Source organism: Schistocerca nitens, chromosome 6 (assembly GCF_023898315.1).
Source record: "Schistocerca nitens isolate TAMUIC-IGC-003100 chromosome 6, iqSchNite1.1, whole genome shotgun sequence".
NCBI lineage: Eukaryota > Metazoa > Arthropoda > Insecta > Orthoptera > Acrididae > Schistocerca > Schistocerca nitens.
Window position 1 is genome coordinate 36,257,133 of NC_064619.1, and position 21,429 is coordinate 36,278,561.

The 21,429-nt window shown below is 39.1% G+C and overlaps 1 protein-coding gene across 1 annotated transcript in view; it reads right to left on the reverse strand.

Annotated features, from left to right (window-relative positions):
- LOC126262459 (cleavage stimulation factor subunit 1) overlaps positions 1 to 21,429 on the reverse strand; it is a 197,277-nt gene that overhangs the window by 132,121 nt on the left and 43,727 nt on the right. Inside the window, exon 4 of the mRNA XM_049959115.1 lies at positions 13,310 to 13,456. Coding sequence (XP_049815072.1) covers positions 13,310 to 13,456 — 147 coding nt within the window. The remainder of the gene's footprint in view (positions 1 to 13,309; positions 13,457 to 21,429) is intronic.

Below are 21,429 nucleotides of genomic sequence, written 5' to 3' on the forward strand. Positions count from 1 at the left end.
ATTTTACAGGTAAATGTATTAAACTAAGCAATTTTTTAAAGACTTTAAGAGCTTTTATATAGTTAAAATAATTTAAAAAGGAGGTAAAATGAATGTAGACGACGTTGGTAGCACTGCTGAAAAAACATTTGCTGGCAAAAAAAAAGGGTTGATTGTATTTTTGTGTTAACAGGTGGTGTTTTGTTTACTGTCAACATAACCTCACTTTCTAAAAACAAAGATGATGTGACTTACCAAATGAAAGTGCTGGCAGGTCGACAGACACACAAACAAACACAAACATACACACAAAATTCAAGACTTTGGTCTTTAAATATGTCTGCTTGTGTCTGTATATGTGTGGATGGATATGTGTGTGTGTGTGCGAGTGTATACCCGTCCTTTTTTCCCCCTAAGGTAAGTCTTTCCGCTCCCGGGATTGGAATGACTCCTTACCCTCTCCCTTAAAACCCACATCGTTTCGTCTTTCCCTCTCCTTCCCTCTTTCCTGATGAGGCAACAGTTTGTTGCGAAAGCTTGAATTTTGTGTGTATGTTTGTGTTTGTTTGTGTGTGTGTCGACCTGCCAGCACTTTCATTTGGTAAGTCACATCATCTTTGTTTTTGGATGTATTTTTCCTACGTGGAGTGTTTCCCTCTATTATAACCATATCATTAATTTGAACCCAACAATTACGTTTGTTATTGTCGCTGTTGCATTTCGAAATCTTTCCTGTCGTCTTATTTTCTCCTTATTTTCTCTTTCTGTTTTTGCCAGTAGTCTCACTTTGTATTCACCTTCCCTTTTTACCGTAATACAATTTTATCCCGCCTATATATACACTCAATAATACGTAACCCACTTCCAAACCATAACCAAAAAAATTTTTATTTTCCGCTTTCAACACTGCCGCTGCTATAAAATCCACCGTTTCTAGTTCGATAACAGCTGCTTTCACGTATTAAACAACCATTTCGGCTAGTTCTAATAACTTTCACTTTATTTCCACTTCCGTTTTTCGCACATCACTGATCATTTTTAGCCGCTCCCCACAGGTTTTAACGTCATTATTTCTTCGTCAGTCAATTGCTAGCCCCATTTTCGTAATCTTTCACCACAACACCTCTCCTTTTAATACATTTACACGTTTTTTCGAAATTTTCCCAAATTTCTCCGTCCTTTAACGTGTTTTAGCGGCAACACAACCACCTAACCTTTATGCACATCGCTGTCTACCAACCCAAGTTCACCACAGGATCAACTTAACCAACACTTTTTCGCCTTTTGTCACACCAGATCAGTTACTTCCAGTTCACCCTTATCTCTCCCCATATATTTTTATCTTTCATTTTCATTTCAACCTCATGTTACACTTTCCACCTTCTAATACCATGTCACCCTCACAACACCCCCACAATGACCCCATTAAGTTTTATTTACATTCCCTCCGCAAACATGCCTTCACCCTAGCCAGATTACGCTCGCATATTTTATTTTCTCAGGCTTGTCTGACATTTGGCATAACCCCCAAAGGCCTCACACTTAAAGTTCCCATCTCTGGCTGTAATTAAAAAAAAAAAAAAAATTGGTCTTTAAATATGTCTGCTTGTGTCTGTATATGTGTGGATGGATATGTGTGTGTGTGTGCGAGTGTATACCCGTCCTTTTTTCCCCCTAAGGTAAGTCTTTCCGCTCCCGGGATTGGAATGACTCCTTACCCTCTCCCTTAAAACCCACATCGTTTCGTCTTTCCCTCTCCTTCCCTCTTTCCTGATGAGGCAACAGTTTGTTGCGAAAGCTTGAATTTTGTGTGTATGTTTGTGTTTGTTTGTGTGTGTGTCGACCTGCCAGCACTTTCATTTGGTAAGTCACATCATCTTTGTTTTTGGATGTATTTTTCCTACGTGGAGTGTTTCCCTCTATTATAACCATATCATTAATTTGAACCCAACAATTACGTTTGTTATTGTCGCTGTTGCATTTCGAAATCTTTCCTGTCGTCTTATTTTCTCCTTATTTTCTCTTTCTGTTGTTACCAGTAGTCTCACTTTGTATTCACCTTCCCTTTTTACCGTAATACAATTTTATCCCGCCTATATATACTCAATAATACGTAACCCACTTCCAAACCATAACCAAAAAAATTTTTATTTTCCGCTTTCAACACTGCCGCTGCTATAAAATCCACCGTTTCTAGTTCGATAACAGCTGCTTTCACGTATTAAACAACCATTTCGGCTAGTTCTAATAACTTTCACTTTATTTCCACTTCCGTTTTTCGCACATCACTGATCATTTTTAGCCGCTCCCCACAGGTTTTAACGTCATTATTTCTTCGTCAGTCAATTGCTAGCCCCATTTTCGTAATCTTTCACCACAACACCTCTCCTTTTAATACATTTACACGTTTTTTCGAAATTTTCCCAAATTTCTCCGTCCTTTAACGTGTTTTAGCGGCAACACAACCACCTAACCTTTATGCACATCGCTGTCTACCAACCCAAGTTCACCACAGGATCAACTTAACCAACACTTTTTCGCCTTTGTCACACCAGATCTCCAGTTACTTCCAGTTCACCCTTATCTCTCCCCATATATTTTTATCTTTCATTTTCATTTCAACCTCATGTTACACTTTCCACCTTCTAATACCATGTCACCCTCACAACACCCCCACAATGACCCCATTAAGTTTTATTTACATTCCCTCCGCAAACATGCCTTCACCCTAGCCAGATTACGCTCGCATATTTTATTTTCTCAGGCTTGTCTGACATTTGGCATAACCCCCAAAGGCCTCACACTTAAAGTTCCCATCTCTGGCTGTAATTAAAAAAAAAAAAAAAAAAAATTGGTCTTTAAATATGTCTGCTTGTGTCTGTATATGTGTGGATGGATATGTGTGTGTGTGTGCGAGTGTATACCCGTCCTTTTTTCCCCCTAAGGTAAGTCTTTCCGCTCCCGGGATTGGAATGACTCCTTACCCTCTCCCTTAAAACCCACATCGTTTCGTCTTTCCCTCTCCTTCCCTCTTTCCTGATGAGGCAACAGTTTGTTGCGAAAGCTTGAATTTTGTGTGTATGTTTGTGTTTGTTTGTGTGTGTGTCGACCTGCCAGCACTTTCATTTGGTAAGTCACATCATCTTTGTTTTTGGATGTATTTTTCCTACGTGGAGTGTTTCCCTCTATTATAACCATATCATTAATTTGAACCCAACAATTACGTTTGTTATTGTCGCTGTTGCATTTCGAAATCTTTCCTGTCGTCTTATTTTCTCCTTATTTTCTCTTTCTGTTGTTACCAGTAGTCTCACTTTGTATTCACCTTCCCTTTTTACCGTAATACAATTTTATCCCGCCTATATATACTCAATAATACGTAACCCACTTCCAAACCATAACCAAAAAAATTTTTATTTTCCGCTTTCAACACTGCCGCTGCTATAAAATCCACCGTTTCTAGTTCGATAACAGCTGCTTTCACGTATTAAACAACCATTTCGGCTAGTTCTATTAACTTTCACTTTATTTCCACTTCCGTTTTTCGCACATCACTGATCATTTTTAGCCGCTCCCCACAGGTTTTAACGTCATTATTTCTTCGTCAGTCAATTGCTAGCCCCATTTTCGTAATCTTTCACCACAACACCTCTCCTTTTAATACATTTACACGTTTTTTCGAAATTTTCCCAAATTTCTCCGTCCTTTAACGTGTTTTAGCGGCAACACAACCACCTAACCTTTATGCACATCGCTGTCTACCAACCCAAGTTCACCACAGGATCAACTTAACCAACACTTTGTCGCCTTTTGTCACACCAGATCTCCAGTTACTTCCAGTTCACCCTTATCTCTCCCCATATATTTTTATCTTTCATTTTCATTTCAACCTCATGTTACACTTTCCACCTTCTAATACCATGTCACCCTCACAACACCCCCACAACGACCCCATTAAGTTTTATTTACATTCCCTCCGCAAACATGCCTTCACCCTAGCCAGATTACGCTCGCATATTTTATTTTCTCAGGCTTGTCTGACATTTGGCATAACCCCCAAAGGCCTCACACTTAAAGTTCCCATCTCTGGCTGTAATTAAAAAAAAAAAAAAATTGGTCTTTAAATATGTCTGCTTGTGTCTGTATATGTGTGGATGGATATGTGTGTGTGTGTGCGCGAGTGTATACCCGTCCTTTTTTCCCCCTAAGGTAAGTCTTTCCGCTCCCGGGATTGGAATGACTCCTTACCCTCTCCCTTAAAACCCACATCGTTTCGTCTTTCCCTCTCCTTCCCTCTTTCCTGATGAGGCAACAGTTTGTTGCGAAAGCTTGAATTTTGTGTGTATGTTTGTGTTTGTTTGTGTGTGTGTCGACCTGCCAGCACTTTCATTTGGTAAGTCACATCATCTTTGTTTTTGGATGTATTTTTCCTACGTGGAGTGTTTCCCTCTATTATAACCTCACTTTCTCGTACATGTGCTTAGTACAATGTCTAATCATGGTTGTAAAAACTCTGCTGACAGTTTTTGTTATATTTGTGGTGAATTTGTGATTAAAAAACACCAAAGAAACATTACAGGCTTTGTGAAAAAGGTTTATCTATCATATTTTGATCTGAACTTGGTGATCAAGATAAATCTTGGGCACCACATAGGGTATGTTATGTGTGTGTTGAAGATCTGAGAAAATGGTCCAAAAAGGAGGAAAAAGCCCTTATATTTGCTGTTCCTGACACGGAGGAAGCCAAGAAATCATTCTGATGATTGCTACTTTTGCAGTGATGATATTATTGGTCATAATTCGAAAAACAAGAAGGTAATAAGCTACCCTAAGCTTCCGTCCGCCATCTGACCAGTAGGGCATGGTGTAGACTTGCCGGTTCCTGAACCATCATCAGATGATTTAAATTCTATTCCAACAGAAGTATTTTCTTATGTACAATCTGGTTTACATGAACCAGATGATGAATTCCATTGTAATACAGAAAGTCTAGGGCCCAAATTGTTTACTCAGACCGAGCTAAACAATTTGGTTAGGGATCTGGGCTTAATGAAAGAAAAAGCTGAATTGTTGCTTGGCTCTAGATTAAAAGAAAAGAACTTACTGACAGTTGGAACCAGCATATACAAGTACAGAAAGAGAGAGCAGCAATTTTCCAAGTTTTTTCAACAAGAAGGTGATTTAGTGTACTGCTCAGAGATTCCCGGTATGATGAACAAGTTTGGTATTGAATGCAAAAAGGAAGACTGGAGGCTGTTTACTGATTTATCCAAAACTAGTTTAAAGGCAGTTTTATTACACAATGGTAACAAGTATGCATCTATACCTGTTGGACATTCTGTACATACGAAAGAAAGCTAAGAAAACCTAGAAATAGTGCTAAATAAAATAGGCTATTCTGCTCATGACTGGATGATATGTGGCGATGTAAAAGTAACATGCATGCTGCTTGGTCAGCAAGGTGGCTTTACCAAATTTCATGTTTCTTGTGTGAATGGGACAGTAGGGCTAGGGATCAACACTGGTGCAGGAAGAACTGGCCTGTGGGAGAGTCCTTAAAACCTGGTGAGAAGAACGTTTTACGCAAAAACCTTGTTGTTGTTGTTGTTGTGGTCTTCAGTCCTGAGACTGGTTTGATTCAGCTCTCCATGCTACTCTATCCTGTGCAAGCTTCTTCATCTCCCACTACCTACTGCAACCTACATCCTTCTGAATCTGCTTAGTGTATTGATCTCTTGGTCTCCCTCTATGATTTTTACCCTCCACGCTGCCCTCCAATGCTAAATTTGTGATCCCTTGATTCCTCAAAACATGTCCTACCAACCGATCCCTTCTTCTAGTCAAGTTGTGCCACAAACTTCTCTTCTCCCCAATCCTATTCAATACCTCCTCATTAATTATGTGATCTACCCACCTTATCTTCAGCATTCTTCTGTAGCACCACATTTCGAAAGCTTCTATTCTCTTCTTGTCCAAACTGGTTATCGTCCATGTTTCACTTCCATACATGGCTACACTCCATACAAATACTTTCAGAAACGACTTCCTGACACTTAAATCTATACTCGATGTTAACAAATTTCTCTTCTTCAGAAACGATTTCCTTGCCATTGCCAGTCTACATTTTATATCCTCTCTACTTCGACCATCATCAGTTATTTTACTCCCTAAATAGCAAAACTCCTTTACTACTTTAAGTGTCTCATTTCCTAATCTAATCCCCTCAGCATCACCCGATTTAATTTGACTACATTCCATTATCCTCGTTTTGCTTATGTTGATGTTCATCTTATATCCTTCTTTCAAGACACTATCCATTCCGTTCAACTGCTCTTCCAAGTCCTTTGCTGTCTCTGACAGAATTACAATGTCATCGGCGAATCTCAAAGTTTTTACTTCTTCTCCATGGATTTTAATACCTACTCCGAATTTTTCTTTTGTTTCCTTTACTGCTTGCTCAATATACAGATTGAATAACATCGGGGAGAGGCTACAACCCTGTCTCACTCCTTTCCCAACCACTGCTTCCCTTTCATGCCCCTCGACTCTTATAACTGCCATCTGCTTTCTTTACAAATTGTAAATAGCCTTTCGCTCCCTGTATTTTACCCCTGCCATCTTCAGAATTTGAAAGAGAGTATTCCAGTCAACATTGCCAAAAGCTTTCTCTAAGTCTACAAATGCTAGATACGTAGGTTTGCCTTTCCTTAATCTTTCTTCTAAGATAAGTCGTAGGATCAGTATTGCCTCACGTGTTCCAACATTTCTACGGAATCCAAACTGATCTTCCCCGAGGTCGGCTTCTATCAGTTTTTCCATTCGTCTGTAAAGAATTCGCTTTAGTATTTTGCAGCTGTGACTTATTAAACTGATAGTTCGGTAATTTTCACATCTGTCAACACCTGCTTTCTTTGGGATTGGAATTATTATATTCTTCTTGAAGTCTGTGGGTATTTCGCCTGTCTCATACATCTTGCTCACCAGATGGTAGAGTTTTGTCACGACTGGCTCTCCCAAGGCCATCAGTAGTTCTAATGGAATGTTGTCTACTCCCGGGGCCTTGTTTCGACTCAGGTCTTTCAGTGCTCTGTCAAACTCTTCACGCAGTATCTTATCTCCCATTTCGTCTTCATCTACATCCTCTTCCATTTCCATAATATTGTCCTCAAGTACATCGCCCTCGTATAAACCCTCTATATTATACTTCCACCTTTCTGCCTTCCCTTCTTTGCTTAGAACTGGGTTGCCATCTGAGCTCTTGATATTCATACAAGTGGTTCTCTTCTCTCCAAAGGTCTCTTTAATTTTCCTGTAGGCAGTATCTATCTTACCCCTAGTGAGACAAGCCTCTACATCCTTACATTTGTCCTCTAGCCATCCCTGCTTAGCCATTTTGCACTTCCTGTCGATCCCATTTTTGAGACGTTTGTATTCTCTTTTGCCTGCTTCATTTACTGCATTTTTATTTTTTCTCCTTTCATCAATTAAATTCAATATTTCTTCTGTTACCCAAGGATTTCTACTAGCCCTTGTCTTTTTACCTACTTGATCGTCTGCTGCCTTCACTACTTCATCCCTCAGAGCTACCCATTCTTCTTCTACTGTATTTCTTTCCCCCATTCCTGTCAATTGTTCCCTTATGCTCTCCCTGAAACTCTCTACAACCTCTGGTTCTTTCATCTTCAACTTTTGTGGTCCTGTCCTCCTCAGTTGCGCGTATATCAATATACCGTAGTCTGGTTCTTTCAGTTTATCCAGGTCCCATCTCATTACATTCCCACCTTTTTGCAGTTTCTTCAGTTTCAATCTGCAGTTCATAACCAATAGATTGTGGTCAGAATCCACATCTGCCCCTGGAAATGTCTTACAATTTAAAACCTGGTTCCTAAATCTCTGTCTTACCATTATATAATCTATCTGATACCTATTAGTATCTCCAGGATTCTTCCAGGTATACAACCTTCTTTTATGATTCTTGAACCAAGTGTTAGCTATGATTAAGTTATGCTCTGTGCAAAATTCTACAAGGCGGCTTCCTCTTTCATTTCTTCCCCCCCCAATCCATATTCACCTACTATGTTTCCTTCTCTCCCTTTTCCTACTGACGAATTCCAGTCACCCATGACTATTAAATTTTCGTCTCCCTTCACTACCTGAATAATTTCTTTTATCTCGTCATACATTTCATCAATTTCTTCATCATCTGCAGAGCTAGTTGGCATATAAACTTGTACTACTGTAGTAGGCATGGGCTTTGTGTCTATCTTGGCCACAATAATGCGTTCACTATGCTGTTTGTAGTAGCTAACCCGCACTCCTATTTTTTTATTCATTATTAAACCTACTCCTGCATTACCCCTATTTGATTTTGTATTTATAACCCTGTAATCACCTGACCAAAAGTCTTGTTCCTCCTGCCACCGAACTTCACTAATTTCCACTATATCTAACTTTAACCTACCTTCCCGATTAAGGGATCTGACATTCCACGCTCCGATCCGTACAATGCCAGTTTTCTTTCTCCTGATAACAACGTCCTCTTGAGTAGTCCCCGCCCGGAGATCCGAATGGGGGACTATTTTACCTCCGGAATATTTCACCCAAGAGGACGCCATCATCATTTAATCATACAGTAAAGCTGCATGTCCTCGGGAAAAATTACAGCTGTAGTTTCCCCTTGCTTTCAGCCGTTCACAGTACCAGCACAGCAAGGCCGTTTTGGTTAATGTTACAAGGCCGGATCAGTCAATCATCCAGACTGTTGCCCCTGCAACTACTGAAAAGGCTGCTGCCCCTCTTCAGGAACCCCATGTTTGTCTGGCCTCTCAACAGATACCCCTCCATTGTGGTTGCACCTACGGTACGGCCATCTGTATTGCTGAGGCACGCAAGCCTCCCCACCAACAGCAAGGTCCATGGTTCATGGGGGAAGGCAAAAACCTTGTAGATCCAAAAAACGTAATCCTGCAACCTCTACATATAAAGTCAGGCCTAATGAAACAGTTTGTAAAGGCTTTGCCTAACGATGTGCGGCGGCGCGGTTCTTTCCGTCCATATATGACGAACCTGCACCTACCTGTTAAGATTGTCTCAGCATAACATCAGTAGTAAAGCCGAGTGAAACCTACTATACTTCGACATGAACCAGGCAGCAATTAAAGTCACAATCTACGTTTTGGGAGAAAGTTTTCACACGAAATGAAAGGTTGGAAGTTTTGTCCTTAATTAATATATTCTGAAACTTAGGTGAACAAGTATCACTGCCAAGCCCATGCTACTCTTAACACAGTCACTCACAATCCCTTTCACTCAAATTAGCAAGTTTAAGGTGATATATTTCCCGAAAACGCAATAGCTACAAAAATACTGATTGTTTTTTATTAATAAGTCTGTCGGTACCAAATGCAGTCACAGTTTTTAGCTACCGACCTGCTCAATACACCAAGTGGAATATATGCCTTTTCTCGTCCCAAAATTCACTTAAAAATTCCGACATTTCTACACACACATCGGAATAATTATGGCGTCACTTTACCACCCTTTTGATGTGTGAAACACTGCTAGATCGAGCAACTTATCGTTTCCATCGGAACTACTACTACACACGTCCGAACTGTTTCATGGCTAGGCTCCAACTCTTCTCTAGAATACTCTAAGTCTTCTCTACCAGCAGAGAAAAGCGCGCGAAGAATATTGCTTTACCATTGGTCAGTTTACTCAACAGCCAATAGCAAAACAATATTCTCCCACGTCAGTCCACGCTTTTCATCAATAACCAATCGCAAAATAGTAAACCTAACGACTGCACTTTTTACCGATGTAATTATCTAATATGCTGAAGTTTTGTTTATGCATAAAGTTAGTTACTACTGTTATTTATACCTGAATTAACTTTCCCTTTGCCATAAACTTACTTTACAAATATATTCTATAAAAATCCCCTTTGTCCACATCCATACTTCTTCGAAATGTTTCCACACTAAATCCCACTACATAACTCGTTAAATAATTATCTTCATATTAACCTTAAACCACACATACACATCATTCATACTGCTAAAACACATTTATAAGATTTTACATACACAAAAAGACATAGTAACACTTTATGAAAATACTAGAACAGTTTATGAAAAACATTCTATTACTTTAGTGCACTCTAGTGGGCACAATCGAAACTAAAATCACAGTCCCCCTATCCAATATTGTCCTCTATCGGCTGATACATAAACTATGTGCGCGTCCAGTCTCGCGTCACCATCTGTCACTATCCAGCTCTGAGACACATATCCCACTTAACCGCCTCCAAGGCAGGATCGTTATACGGCGCTACGCCTCAGATGGACGATGTTTTAAGTATCTCTGCCAAAATTTTCCACACCTTTCAGAAGCTAAACTAAAAGAAGGCGTCTTTGTTGGACCTGACATTAGAAAATTGATGTTTGATGTTAACTTTGAATCCACAATGATCTTAAATGAGAAATAAGCATGGGTATCATTCAAGCAAGTCATGAAAAAGACCCAGAAGATGTTTCTATTATAGCAACAGTGTTAAAGGAGTTTAAAAAACTCTAGGATGTTTAATGAGCCTGAAAGTTCACTTTTTGAACAGTCATCTTGATTACTTCCCGGACAACATGGGAGATGTTAGTGAGGAACAAGGAGAGCATTTTTACCAGGACATTAAAGTGATAGAAAAACGCTACCAAGGCCGCTGGGCCACCAAAATGATGGGAGACTACTGTTGGTCACTTCACTAAGAAGTTCAGCAAGCGACTCATTGTAGAAAAAGCTACACAAGAAGCTTCAAAGAAATAAGAGAAAGGAAATACAAACCAGCTGACAAGTGAAACCTCTATTAACACATATGATCGTTTTAAGTAGCTTACTGTAAACACAAACAATGCTTATGTTGTAACAAAGTGTTTCATTAATTTTCCTGTTTACCGAATAGCATAGGATTTTTATACTATATAATAAAAAGCATATTGCTTCAAAACTATGGGTGAAACAAAAAAACTAAGGCTAGATTTGGATTCAGCTCACAAAAATCTATAAAGATCCGCTATCAAAGTTTTTTTAAAAAAATTTTCGTTGGCCTGTGTAATCCATTCACTAAGCTGTTCATAGTAGTTTACCCACTTTCCTATTTCCTTATTCGCTATTAGGCTTAGTCCTGTGTTACCCATATTTAATTTTATTTTGATAAATCCTGGACTCATCTAATCAAAAGTCATGTTCTTCCTGCCGAGCACTTCTCTAATTCCCACTGTATCTAAACTGAAACTATCCATTTTCTTTTCTAAATTATCTAGCCCACCTAACCTGATTAATGGATCTGACATTCCACACTCCAGTTCGCAGAATGCCAGTTTTGTTTTTCCTTATTAATCCTGGATAGTTCCTGTATGGAGATCCAAATGGAAGACTGCTTTATCTATTTTATTTGTGGGATATATTATCCAACACAATGCCGTCATCATTAAGCTATATAATGAGCTGCATGTACTTGGAAAATATAATGACTGAAACTTTCCCTTGTTTTCAGCTGTCCACCTCAGCAATGTCTATGGTTCATGGGGAGATTTAGAGTTATAAACTTATATAAATGTATTAGTATTATAAACTTACAAAGTTTAGACCACAGGAAACAACAAAATTTCATAATCCACCCCGTAGGACTATTTCACAAAGAAAACAGTCGCAACATACCAATTGGCTGCATGCAATCTATGTTGGGCTCAATGGCGGAAGCGAGAGATATAATACTGCAACATTCAGTGGGGGAGAATGAAGACACTGGCATATCTAAATAGATTAAAAATTAAAGGATGTGCGAAAACTATACAGAGATGACTTCAAACATTCTACACGAACATATACCGTAATGGCATATTGTGACTGATTTTAAAATTATTGACAGAAATATAAAAAAAGGAACACAAAAACAGCACTAAGTGAGACAGACTATCAGCAACCTTAATTAATGAAAATAAAAAGTTGTCATATCTGGAGAGTTTTCTATTTTTCGGCAAGCTTTGTTAACAATGTAAAGCAAACAACCTATGCCAACAATTTTGTACAGAAGTTTTATAATACGTACAACAGACCTCGCAATGTGTAAATAAAACACTTGTGGCAACTTGTAATAATTATGTAAAATATTCTTTAATACAGGAGAATTAAGATGAACATACATTTCAAATGTACAAAAGGAAAAACAATTTTATGTTAATGATCTATTATTTCTAACAATAATTAAAGTTCCTTGATGGAAATATATCTAAAATAAGAGAAAGGCAATCACTTACCAATAGAGGACTGTGTGTGGTGCAGAGAAACACAACAGAAAACAGCTGACATTAGCTTTTGAGCTATTACTCTTTTTCTAGTAAGAATGTACGCAATCACTCACACAAGCACACAGACACACAAAATCAAGAGCTTGAAAGCTAGAGTTAACTGTTTTCTATTACGTGTTTCTGTGCACCACACACCGTCCTCTATAGGTAAGTGGTTGCCTTTCCCTTATTTTATGGATCTATTATTTCTGGTGCTTTAAAAATACTGAATAATCATTAGCAAATAATCTTAAATGATTTTATTATTTTAAGTTCCAAGACACTAACGGCAGTGTGGCTGTGGGTCCCCTGACAATTTGGGGCCCATAGCACGTGTCACACCGATATTTGTGCTGTGTAGGTAAATCACTTAGAGTATGTTGTATTTAGAATCTTCTGTTAACACTGAGGAGAATCCTTATTAATCTGAGATTTCAGCAGCTTGAAAAATAAGTTTGAATCTGTATTTCTACAGCAACAATTTTCTTTAACGTTTTATGCACACCATTAGGAAATTAAGCTGTGGGGGCAACACCTGTCAGACGTTTTTATGTCCCATCGGGAAAGCCTGTGACAAGTACAACTAATAAATCGTAACATCCAAAAGATTATCTTTCTATTTAGCCGCTTAATGTGAACTGTCAAGCATTCGCGTCACACCAATGCAACACAAATAAATGGAAGTCAACTGTTTTTGATTGCCAGTGCCAAAAGGTGCAGATCTCGCACGAAGCTACCAATGCTTCTGATCTATGCTGCCATTTCCTGAGTACTTCCAGAGCAACATTTTCTTATATTTTTTATTATTTTTTTTTTTTTTTATTTTTTCCTTCCAGGTAGAAATTTATTCAGGTGTTTAGGGGTTAACAGAACAGAGCATTATTATTTTAAAATATTCCATATATGTGTTGAATAACAAAGAGAAATTGCGCAATGTTCCCCACAACACATTTAATGAAACTGATGTGGAATGCGTAGCAGGCTCTTACCTCCAGGTGATCATAGAGTGTGCGAATGACAGGATGACCCTGTGAATCGCTCGCTGAGCCTCCACCCCCACGATCACCTCCTGGACCTGTGTCACCACCAGCAACATCTGGCGCTGATTTTGCTAGCATACGATCCACGTCCAAAATCTGTAGGTGTGCAAGGCAAAAATTTGAAATTATAAGGTATCAAAACTCGTAGTCAACAAATGATGAAGATACATAAGTAAGTCTGCAATCCACATTATTTTGTCTATTGCTGAATTCTTCCTCTCTCATTACTAAGTTCCATTCCATTTATTCTCCACAAATCAATATGTAATATGTAACTGGGCATTCCTAATACAAAAATAATTTTCCTTTTTTCCCTAAAATGGAGCACCAACAAATGAGACTAACAAAACAGGCTCAGATAAATTAGAAGAATTTCAGGAAGACTTGGAGGAGACACTATCAAAGATTCCTACCAAGAATATTATCATAGTTTTGCTCAACTCGGGAAAGTAATAAAATTCATAAAGATCATTGTGGCACTACAGCTCACAACAACACTAACTGGAAACATGAATGACTGGTGAAAATGTGTAAGAAATATGATCCAATAACGAATCTAACAGTATTTAAACAGCGTCAAAGAAAACAAAAAACATAGGTATCACCCGATGTTCTACTAGGAGAGTTTCAAAGTGATCATGCAGCAATCTTGTGATCCATCAACAAGGAGATACAAAACTTCAAAGTCCTCAGAGGTTCAAATTTAGATTCAGATCACTTACTTCCAAAACGGAAGTCAAAATCCTACCAAGAGCCTAACAAATTAGGAATATTACCCTATAACGAATTAGAGACAGAGAAGCTTGTAATTGCCAAAAATTTTACAATGACCTTGAATCAGAAGAATTATCATGGATGGCAACACTTAAAAGAAGCAATGACTGATAGTGCAAAAGAAATGGTTCACATCAAGAAAATTAGGGAACCCTTCTGGTGGTCTGCAGAAAGAGGTAAGACAATCAAAAGGCATCAAAAAGCATGGGCTGAATGGTGTTTTCATGAAACACCAGAAAATCTAAAGAACAAGTACTAAAAAGAAACACAGCTGAAACTATCAGGAATCCGCAGAGGAAATATGAGAAAGAACACATGACTCAGCAGAAGAGGACTTCCGAAAGAACAATATGTGAGACTTTTATAGAATAGTTAAGACTAACTTAAGTAGATACAACTCCCCAAACTTTAGCTTCAAGAATACAGAAGGAAAGGTAATAAATTATGATGCAAAAAAAAAAAAAAAAAAAAAAAAGTCAGAGATTAACCAAATACTTTGAAGAACTACAACTGTGAAGTGCCTGCTCAGAACCAGAAAAAACCAAATCCAAACTCAGAAGCACCAACTGCAGAATAGACTAGGGGCATTGTAAACATCTCTAAGAGCAATAATTCTCCTGAGAAAGATGGGATTATTGCAGAAATTGCAAAATTGTGAGCTTTTATGAATTGTCACAAAATTTTTCTCTGAACACTGAGAATTGTATATAATCAAACTAGCAGATGATTTCCTGCATAAAGAACAGTGGCTATACATTCCCGTAATAGTTTTAGTCACCAATGTGATATATCCCAGCACTTTTGCACACCTTACTGCAGGGACGGCCACGGCGTGCCAAACTGCACGCGTGTACAGATGTGCTGCATGCGTGCCGTCCAGGGCTCGGTCCGCCTCGCCACTACTCAGCTTTCCTCAGTCTTTCGCGGCACTGCTCGGCACGGCACGACATTAAACTAGCTGTGCGATGCGACATCTTTACATCCAGCATAGGGTGCATTAGTTGATTCGTAGTGGCAGCCATGTTTATTCCTCGCTATTTGTTAGCGATTCGTAGGAAGTTTATAAGTAGTGTACAGTGGTTGTTGCAATGGAACACACGCTCACAAAGAGGCGGGGTAGTGACAAAACGTCACGAGCCTTCAGAGCTGAATGGGAATTGCAATATTTGTTTGAAGAGAAGGATGAAAATTCTCAGTGTCTATTATGCAGTCGCATACTCGCCGGGCACCGCAAATTTGCAATAGATATTAATGATTTAGTTGGGTTGATAGATCAAACAAGTTGGCGGAATTAAGAAGACATAGTGTTATGCAGCGAGACGGACCGAATGCGAGTACCACTTACAAATCTTTGTGATTCTGATGTTTGTATTTGTATATATTTGTCGTTAGAATTCGAATTTAGAGTTCACTCAATTTTTGTTTCCTTTTTTTAGCCTGCAACCGAACGTAGCGACCTGTCTTTAAGAGCAAGCTACAAAATAGCGCTCAAAGTTGCAAGAGCGAATAAGCCTTTCAGTGATGGGGATTTCAAGGAGTGTACTGTTGAGGTGGCGGAACTCTTGACGCCACTGGATGTAAAGAAATTTAGTGAAATTAGTCTTTCCAGACATACAATAGCTCGCCGCATAGCTGGTACCTTTCCAGACATACAATAGCTCGCCGCATAGCTGGTATGACAGTGGATGTCTACAGGCAGTTAATAGATAGTGCCTGCAAGTTTATTGCATTCTCGATTGCTTTGGACCAGTCGACCGACATTTCGGACACAGCACAACTAGCGATTTATGTTGGTGGAGTCGACACAAATTTGCACGTGACTGAAGAACTGTTGGATTTAGTACCAATGAAACACACAACGAGGGGTACTGACTTGCTAAAAGCAGTTGAAGAGGCAGTTGAAGCTGTTGGCCTGAATTGAAAAATGTTAGTTTCAGTCAACACGGATGGAGCGCCAGCAATTCGAGGTGCTCAAAATGGGCTTGTAGCATTGTTGCGTAAAAAACTAGGACAATCGACAGAAGATTTGTACGGAATTCATTGTTTTGTACACCAAGAAGCTCTTTGTGCTAAGTATGCAAATTTGGAGCACGTGATAAAGTTGGTAGTCACCATAGCACATTTTTTGAAGTCGCATGGCTTAGTACACAGTCAGTTTCAACAGTTTCTCATGGAACTGAACGAAGAGTACGGAGATGTTATTTACCACTGGGAAATACGTTGGTTAAGTCGAGGATCATGCCTAGAAAGATTTTTCAATTTAAAACTCGCTATTGTTGAGTTCCTGAAGGAAAGAGGAAAGGCAGAGCCAAAATTAGAAAATCCAAAATGGATTGCAAACCTCGCCTTTTTAGTTGATCTGACTGCACACTTGAACGCTCTCAATAAGACTTTGCAAGGTGAGTAGCAGCTTATTTCTGATCTGATGAAAAAAGTGGATGCATTTAATACGAAACTCGCATTGTGAAAGGAACAACTCATGAAAGTGAATACCGCCCATTGCCCTATGCTCTCTAAAGTCAGAGAGAACGCAACTTCTGACAAATTTGTTTCTGAGTTGGAGGAACTACAGGCACAATTTTCTAAACGTTTTCAGGACACTGCCAGTTTGACATCTGTTTTTGAACTATTTTCTAGACCCTTTGCCGTTTCAGCTGAAAGTACTACAGTGCATTTGCAAATGGAATTGATTGATCTGCAGTGTAATTCCCGTTTAAAGGACAAATTTTTTTACGTAAAAACTGTCCAGGAATTTTACAAAGGTCTTCCTCGGGAAGAGTTTCCCCATCTCCACAATGAAGCTGCAAAAGTTATATCAGTGTTTGGATTGACATATGTGTGCGCAGGGTGCGATTTGTGCTTTTACCAGTGGGGGGGATGTCTTCGGGGGTTATTAGAATTATTTATGTTACTAGCTTGGACCGTGGCGTTACGCATGGTTAAACAGCTATTTATAAATAGATGTTAATGCCGAAACTCACTATTCACGCATATGCACTATCAGAAAAGCCATCCCTTGTTATATCTTTAAAAGTACATTATAGGTAAAGCTTATTTACAAAATCCTCTACATACAGGTATACAAGGGGAATTCAAAAAGTAAAGGCACATTTGTGAAAAGCTGTACTTATTCTGATGATAGAAAACTGAAACATATTAATAGTATTAATAGTAAGACTTATTAAAAACTTTCAGTATTCGGCTCCACAAATTTAAATTATATGTAAAGTTTTACTCCAGTGCTTGGGAAATAAACATCCCAGGTTGGGACGCATAAACTAAAACCAGAGGAGGGGACGGTCTGATGCAGGGGGGGGGGGGGGGGGGAATCCCCCTATCCCCCCCTGCAAATCGCACACTACGTGTGCGAAAGGTTTATTTCGATTATGAAACTAAATAAGTCAGGATTACGTGGCAATCTGAGAGACGAAAATATGAGAAACTGTCTGCGTTTGTCCATGTACGGTCAGTTTGTACTGGATATGTACTTTATTATGTCTACAGTGAACCAAAAATAATTAAATTAATGGTGATAATTTTGTTGTATTTGTCATATGTTTTGTTGAGAATTGTAGTTATTGCAAATTTTGCACAGTAGTTCCAGAATATAAAATTTGCTTGGTTTACATGTAGTTGGAATCACTTATTCCACATCATACTGCATGCTGTAGACTACTTTCAAGTCTGTTTCTATATCTCAGCTTAAATGTTGTAAGAATTTTACGAGTGACGATGTGAGAAGCACGATATTGTTGGTGTAATGCAGTTTCAAACCCAGTGTTATTGTTATTTTTCTGTAGGTGTAGGAATATCCAACAAAGATTCAGTATTGCTCAACATTATGTGTTGTACAGAGCTTAATATTATCAAATGTTGTAATATGAAACTAAGTCACATGCTAGCAGGGCGGTGTTCCTTACGCGAATGCACTGTCGCGTGCGGCGTGTTCGTAGTTCCGCGCATGAGGGCGCAGTCACCTGGTGTGGTAGTGGGGGACATATGATGTCAGAAGGGAGCGATCCGCACACGTGTGAAAGCTCGGCATGCGTGCATGCACACGTGCCGCGTTCTTGGCCATCCCTGCCTTACTGTACAAAAAAATGGCGCGTTTTTGAGAGATCTTTAATGTAGTGCATCAATTAACATATTTTTGTAGTACGTATGTATAAATATGAAAAACATCTCATACAGCAGTTTAGTTTTGCAAACATGCAGATCAACATGGCATCTGATATCATCCAAACCAACCTAGGTCCTATCCTATGCAACATTTCATGTTGTGACCACATTCTTTATTTACAAAATAGTAAAATTAATATTGAATAAATGTTTAAATAAATGTGTTTTATCACCACAAACATATCTAGATGACATCACATCTCCTTTGCTGCCAATGGCTGAAAGAATCAAACCAAGCGGGCATGATGTTTACGTGTCTGTGAATCTTAAGTGCCATATTTGGTAATCTTCATATTTATACTTGTGTCTACAAAAATATGCAGTCTGACTGACGCAGAACATTAAAGATTTCTTCAACCCATGTCATTTTTGGAATGATATGCTGTGCAAAATATCTGAAAATTTACACTGTTCGGTAAAACATTACATACATTTCAAGCTAAAACTAAAAATTCCTTCATTATTGTTGGAAAAAGAATTTTTGGCAATTAATCGAGACAGTTGTTGAGAAATACATAGGGACAATTACTTCAGGCAGAGGTAAAGGAAGCACCGAAATGTACTGGGTTGCAACTTCAGTTTAGGCTAACAACCCTTATGGTTACACATCCATATATTAAGTCTGTGTTTACAGCTCTAGGCTCTTGTTTCAAGCATGGGGGTGATAATGAATTTCATTAATTTTGATGCGACAATGAGTCTATTGTGTGTATCTAGAATGAAAACCACCTCAGCTGCGTTATTGCACATCAATTGTGTTACAACTGGTTTCAGTCCTTGAACATCTTCATGTTGCCAGTTTTACAGAGTGCGTTCCATAAGTAACGCGACCAATTTTTTTCTGATGCAACGGTACACCACAGCATGTTGTAACTGGCTGGGCTAAGTGGAGGGGGGTGTTAGCTTCAAAACGCTCTTTGTCTCGTTCGGATGCGAGCTGCTGGAGAGTCAGGGCATGCGTTTCCGTCAACCCCGTTTTGAGTTTATGTAACATGGCACAATGGATCATTCTGTAGAGCAATGGTATGCTATCAAATTTTGCGTTAAAGTTGGGAAGTCTGCCACCGAAACATTTCCATTACTTCAGCATGCCTTTGGGACTGATTGCTTGTCTAAATCACAAGTTTTCCAATGGCACAAGTCATTCATGGAGGGCCGAGAGGAGATCACCGATGAACCTCGCAGTGGACGGCCATCAATTGCACGAGTTGACGAAAATGTGACGCTTGTGTGCGATTGTTTGAACTCTGTGAGATGGCTGAGCCTTCAATTGATAGCACAAACTCTAAACATGTCAAAAACAACCATTTCCCACATTGTGACTGAAGATTTGAACATGAGAAAGGTGTGTGCCAAACTCGTCCCAAAAGTGTTGACCGACGAACACAAGCACTTGCGAGTGCTTCGGTGCCAAGAAATGTTGGAAATGTGTGAAAATGATCCTCATTTTTTTAAACTCAGTTATCACTGATGATGAGTCGAGAATTTTTGAGTTGACCTTGAGACAAAAAGGCAGAGTTCAGAGTGGCACACCCCATCGTCGCCCCGTCCCAAGAAGGCACGCATGAGCAAGTCCAGCATCAAAACCATGCTCATTGTCTTCTTTGACATCAGAGGCATTGTCCACCACGAATTCGTACCTACCGGGACTACAGTGAACTCAGCTTTCTACTTGGAAGTGCTCAAAAGACTGAAAAGGAGGGTCTTGCACTGCCGAAGCGACATCATGGACACGTGGAAAGTTCACCATGACAATGCGCCGACTCACAGCGCCTTCATTGTCAACGACTTCCTGGCCAGAACCAAGACCCCATTGGTTCCCCAGCCTCCCTACACTTCTGACCTTGCTCCCATTGAGTTTTTTTGTTTCCTCGGTTAAAAGGAGTCATGAAAGGAAAACATTGGGACACATTTGAAACCATCCAGGCGCATGTTACATTAGCTCTAAAGGTCATTCCGGAAAAGGCTTTCCACAATGCCTTCCAGGCATGGAAACACCGCCTCCAGAAGGGTGCTATTTTGAAAATTTTTGATTATTTGTACGAATATACTCAATAAATGATTTTTTATGAATTTGGTCGCATTACTTATGGAACGCACCTTGCAGTCTTGTCCATTGAACCGCCAGGGATGCTTGTTTTTGCTTTGTCAAACAGACAGGAAAGAATCTTGATCATGTTGAAAACTGCGGTTGATAGTAATGTTAAAAATTAATGAAAACCAAGCAAAAATGAGCAGCCTTTGCCGTTCAATGGAAAAGTCTAAAATTGGCAATCTGAAGATGTTCAACAAATGAAACCAGTTGTAACACAATTAATGTGCAATAATATAGCTGAGATTTCAGTGCGCTAGGTTCAGACAGTCATCCACCCATGTGCTGATAACTGAACAAACGTGAGTAAAACACGAAGGTAGAAGAACACTGAGTTTCATTATGCATCAAAAATCTTATCGTGAACTGCAAAATTTACTGAAACAATGAAATTACAGCATGAATTGAGCAGTGACATTGAGACATTATGAGCTCAGGACATTAAAAGCGGCATGTAACAGGCCTGTAGCAAAATACTCATTTGTTCAGACATGTTCATTGAAAGCAGCACATATAAAAAAAGGCATTTCAAGGTAAAACTACAATAATTCAAATTCAGCAACACAGACAAAGAAATACTAAAGATTCTTTCAGCAGTGTGCAGAGTTTAGTGAAACATCTTTACAAACAGATTAGTACTAACAGAATGTTAAGCAATACGTATTAAGGTATAAAAAGAACAGCAATAGGGAGTCTCTGAGTGTATCAAATGCAAAAGTCCTTCATTAGTTCTGTACTCAGGAACATGCTTCAACAACATGAAATGTTTTGCATTGCTTGTGGATAATCCTTCTTCAAGAAAACAAGAAAGTATCAGTCGCTCCCTTTGCCTGTACAGGAGTTGTTATAAATTCAAACAAGGCACTAATGGAAAGAACTGCAGCCGACATTGTGATGGAAAACATAAAACTATTTCTCCAGATGGACTTCAAAAAGTAAGGAGAAAATAAGAGAGATTAAGGCTATTATGGAGGCATACAGGCAATCACTTTTCCCTCACTCCATCTGCAAGTGGAAGAGGAAA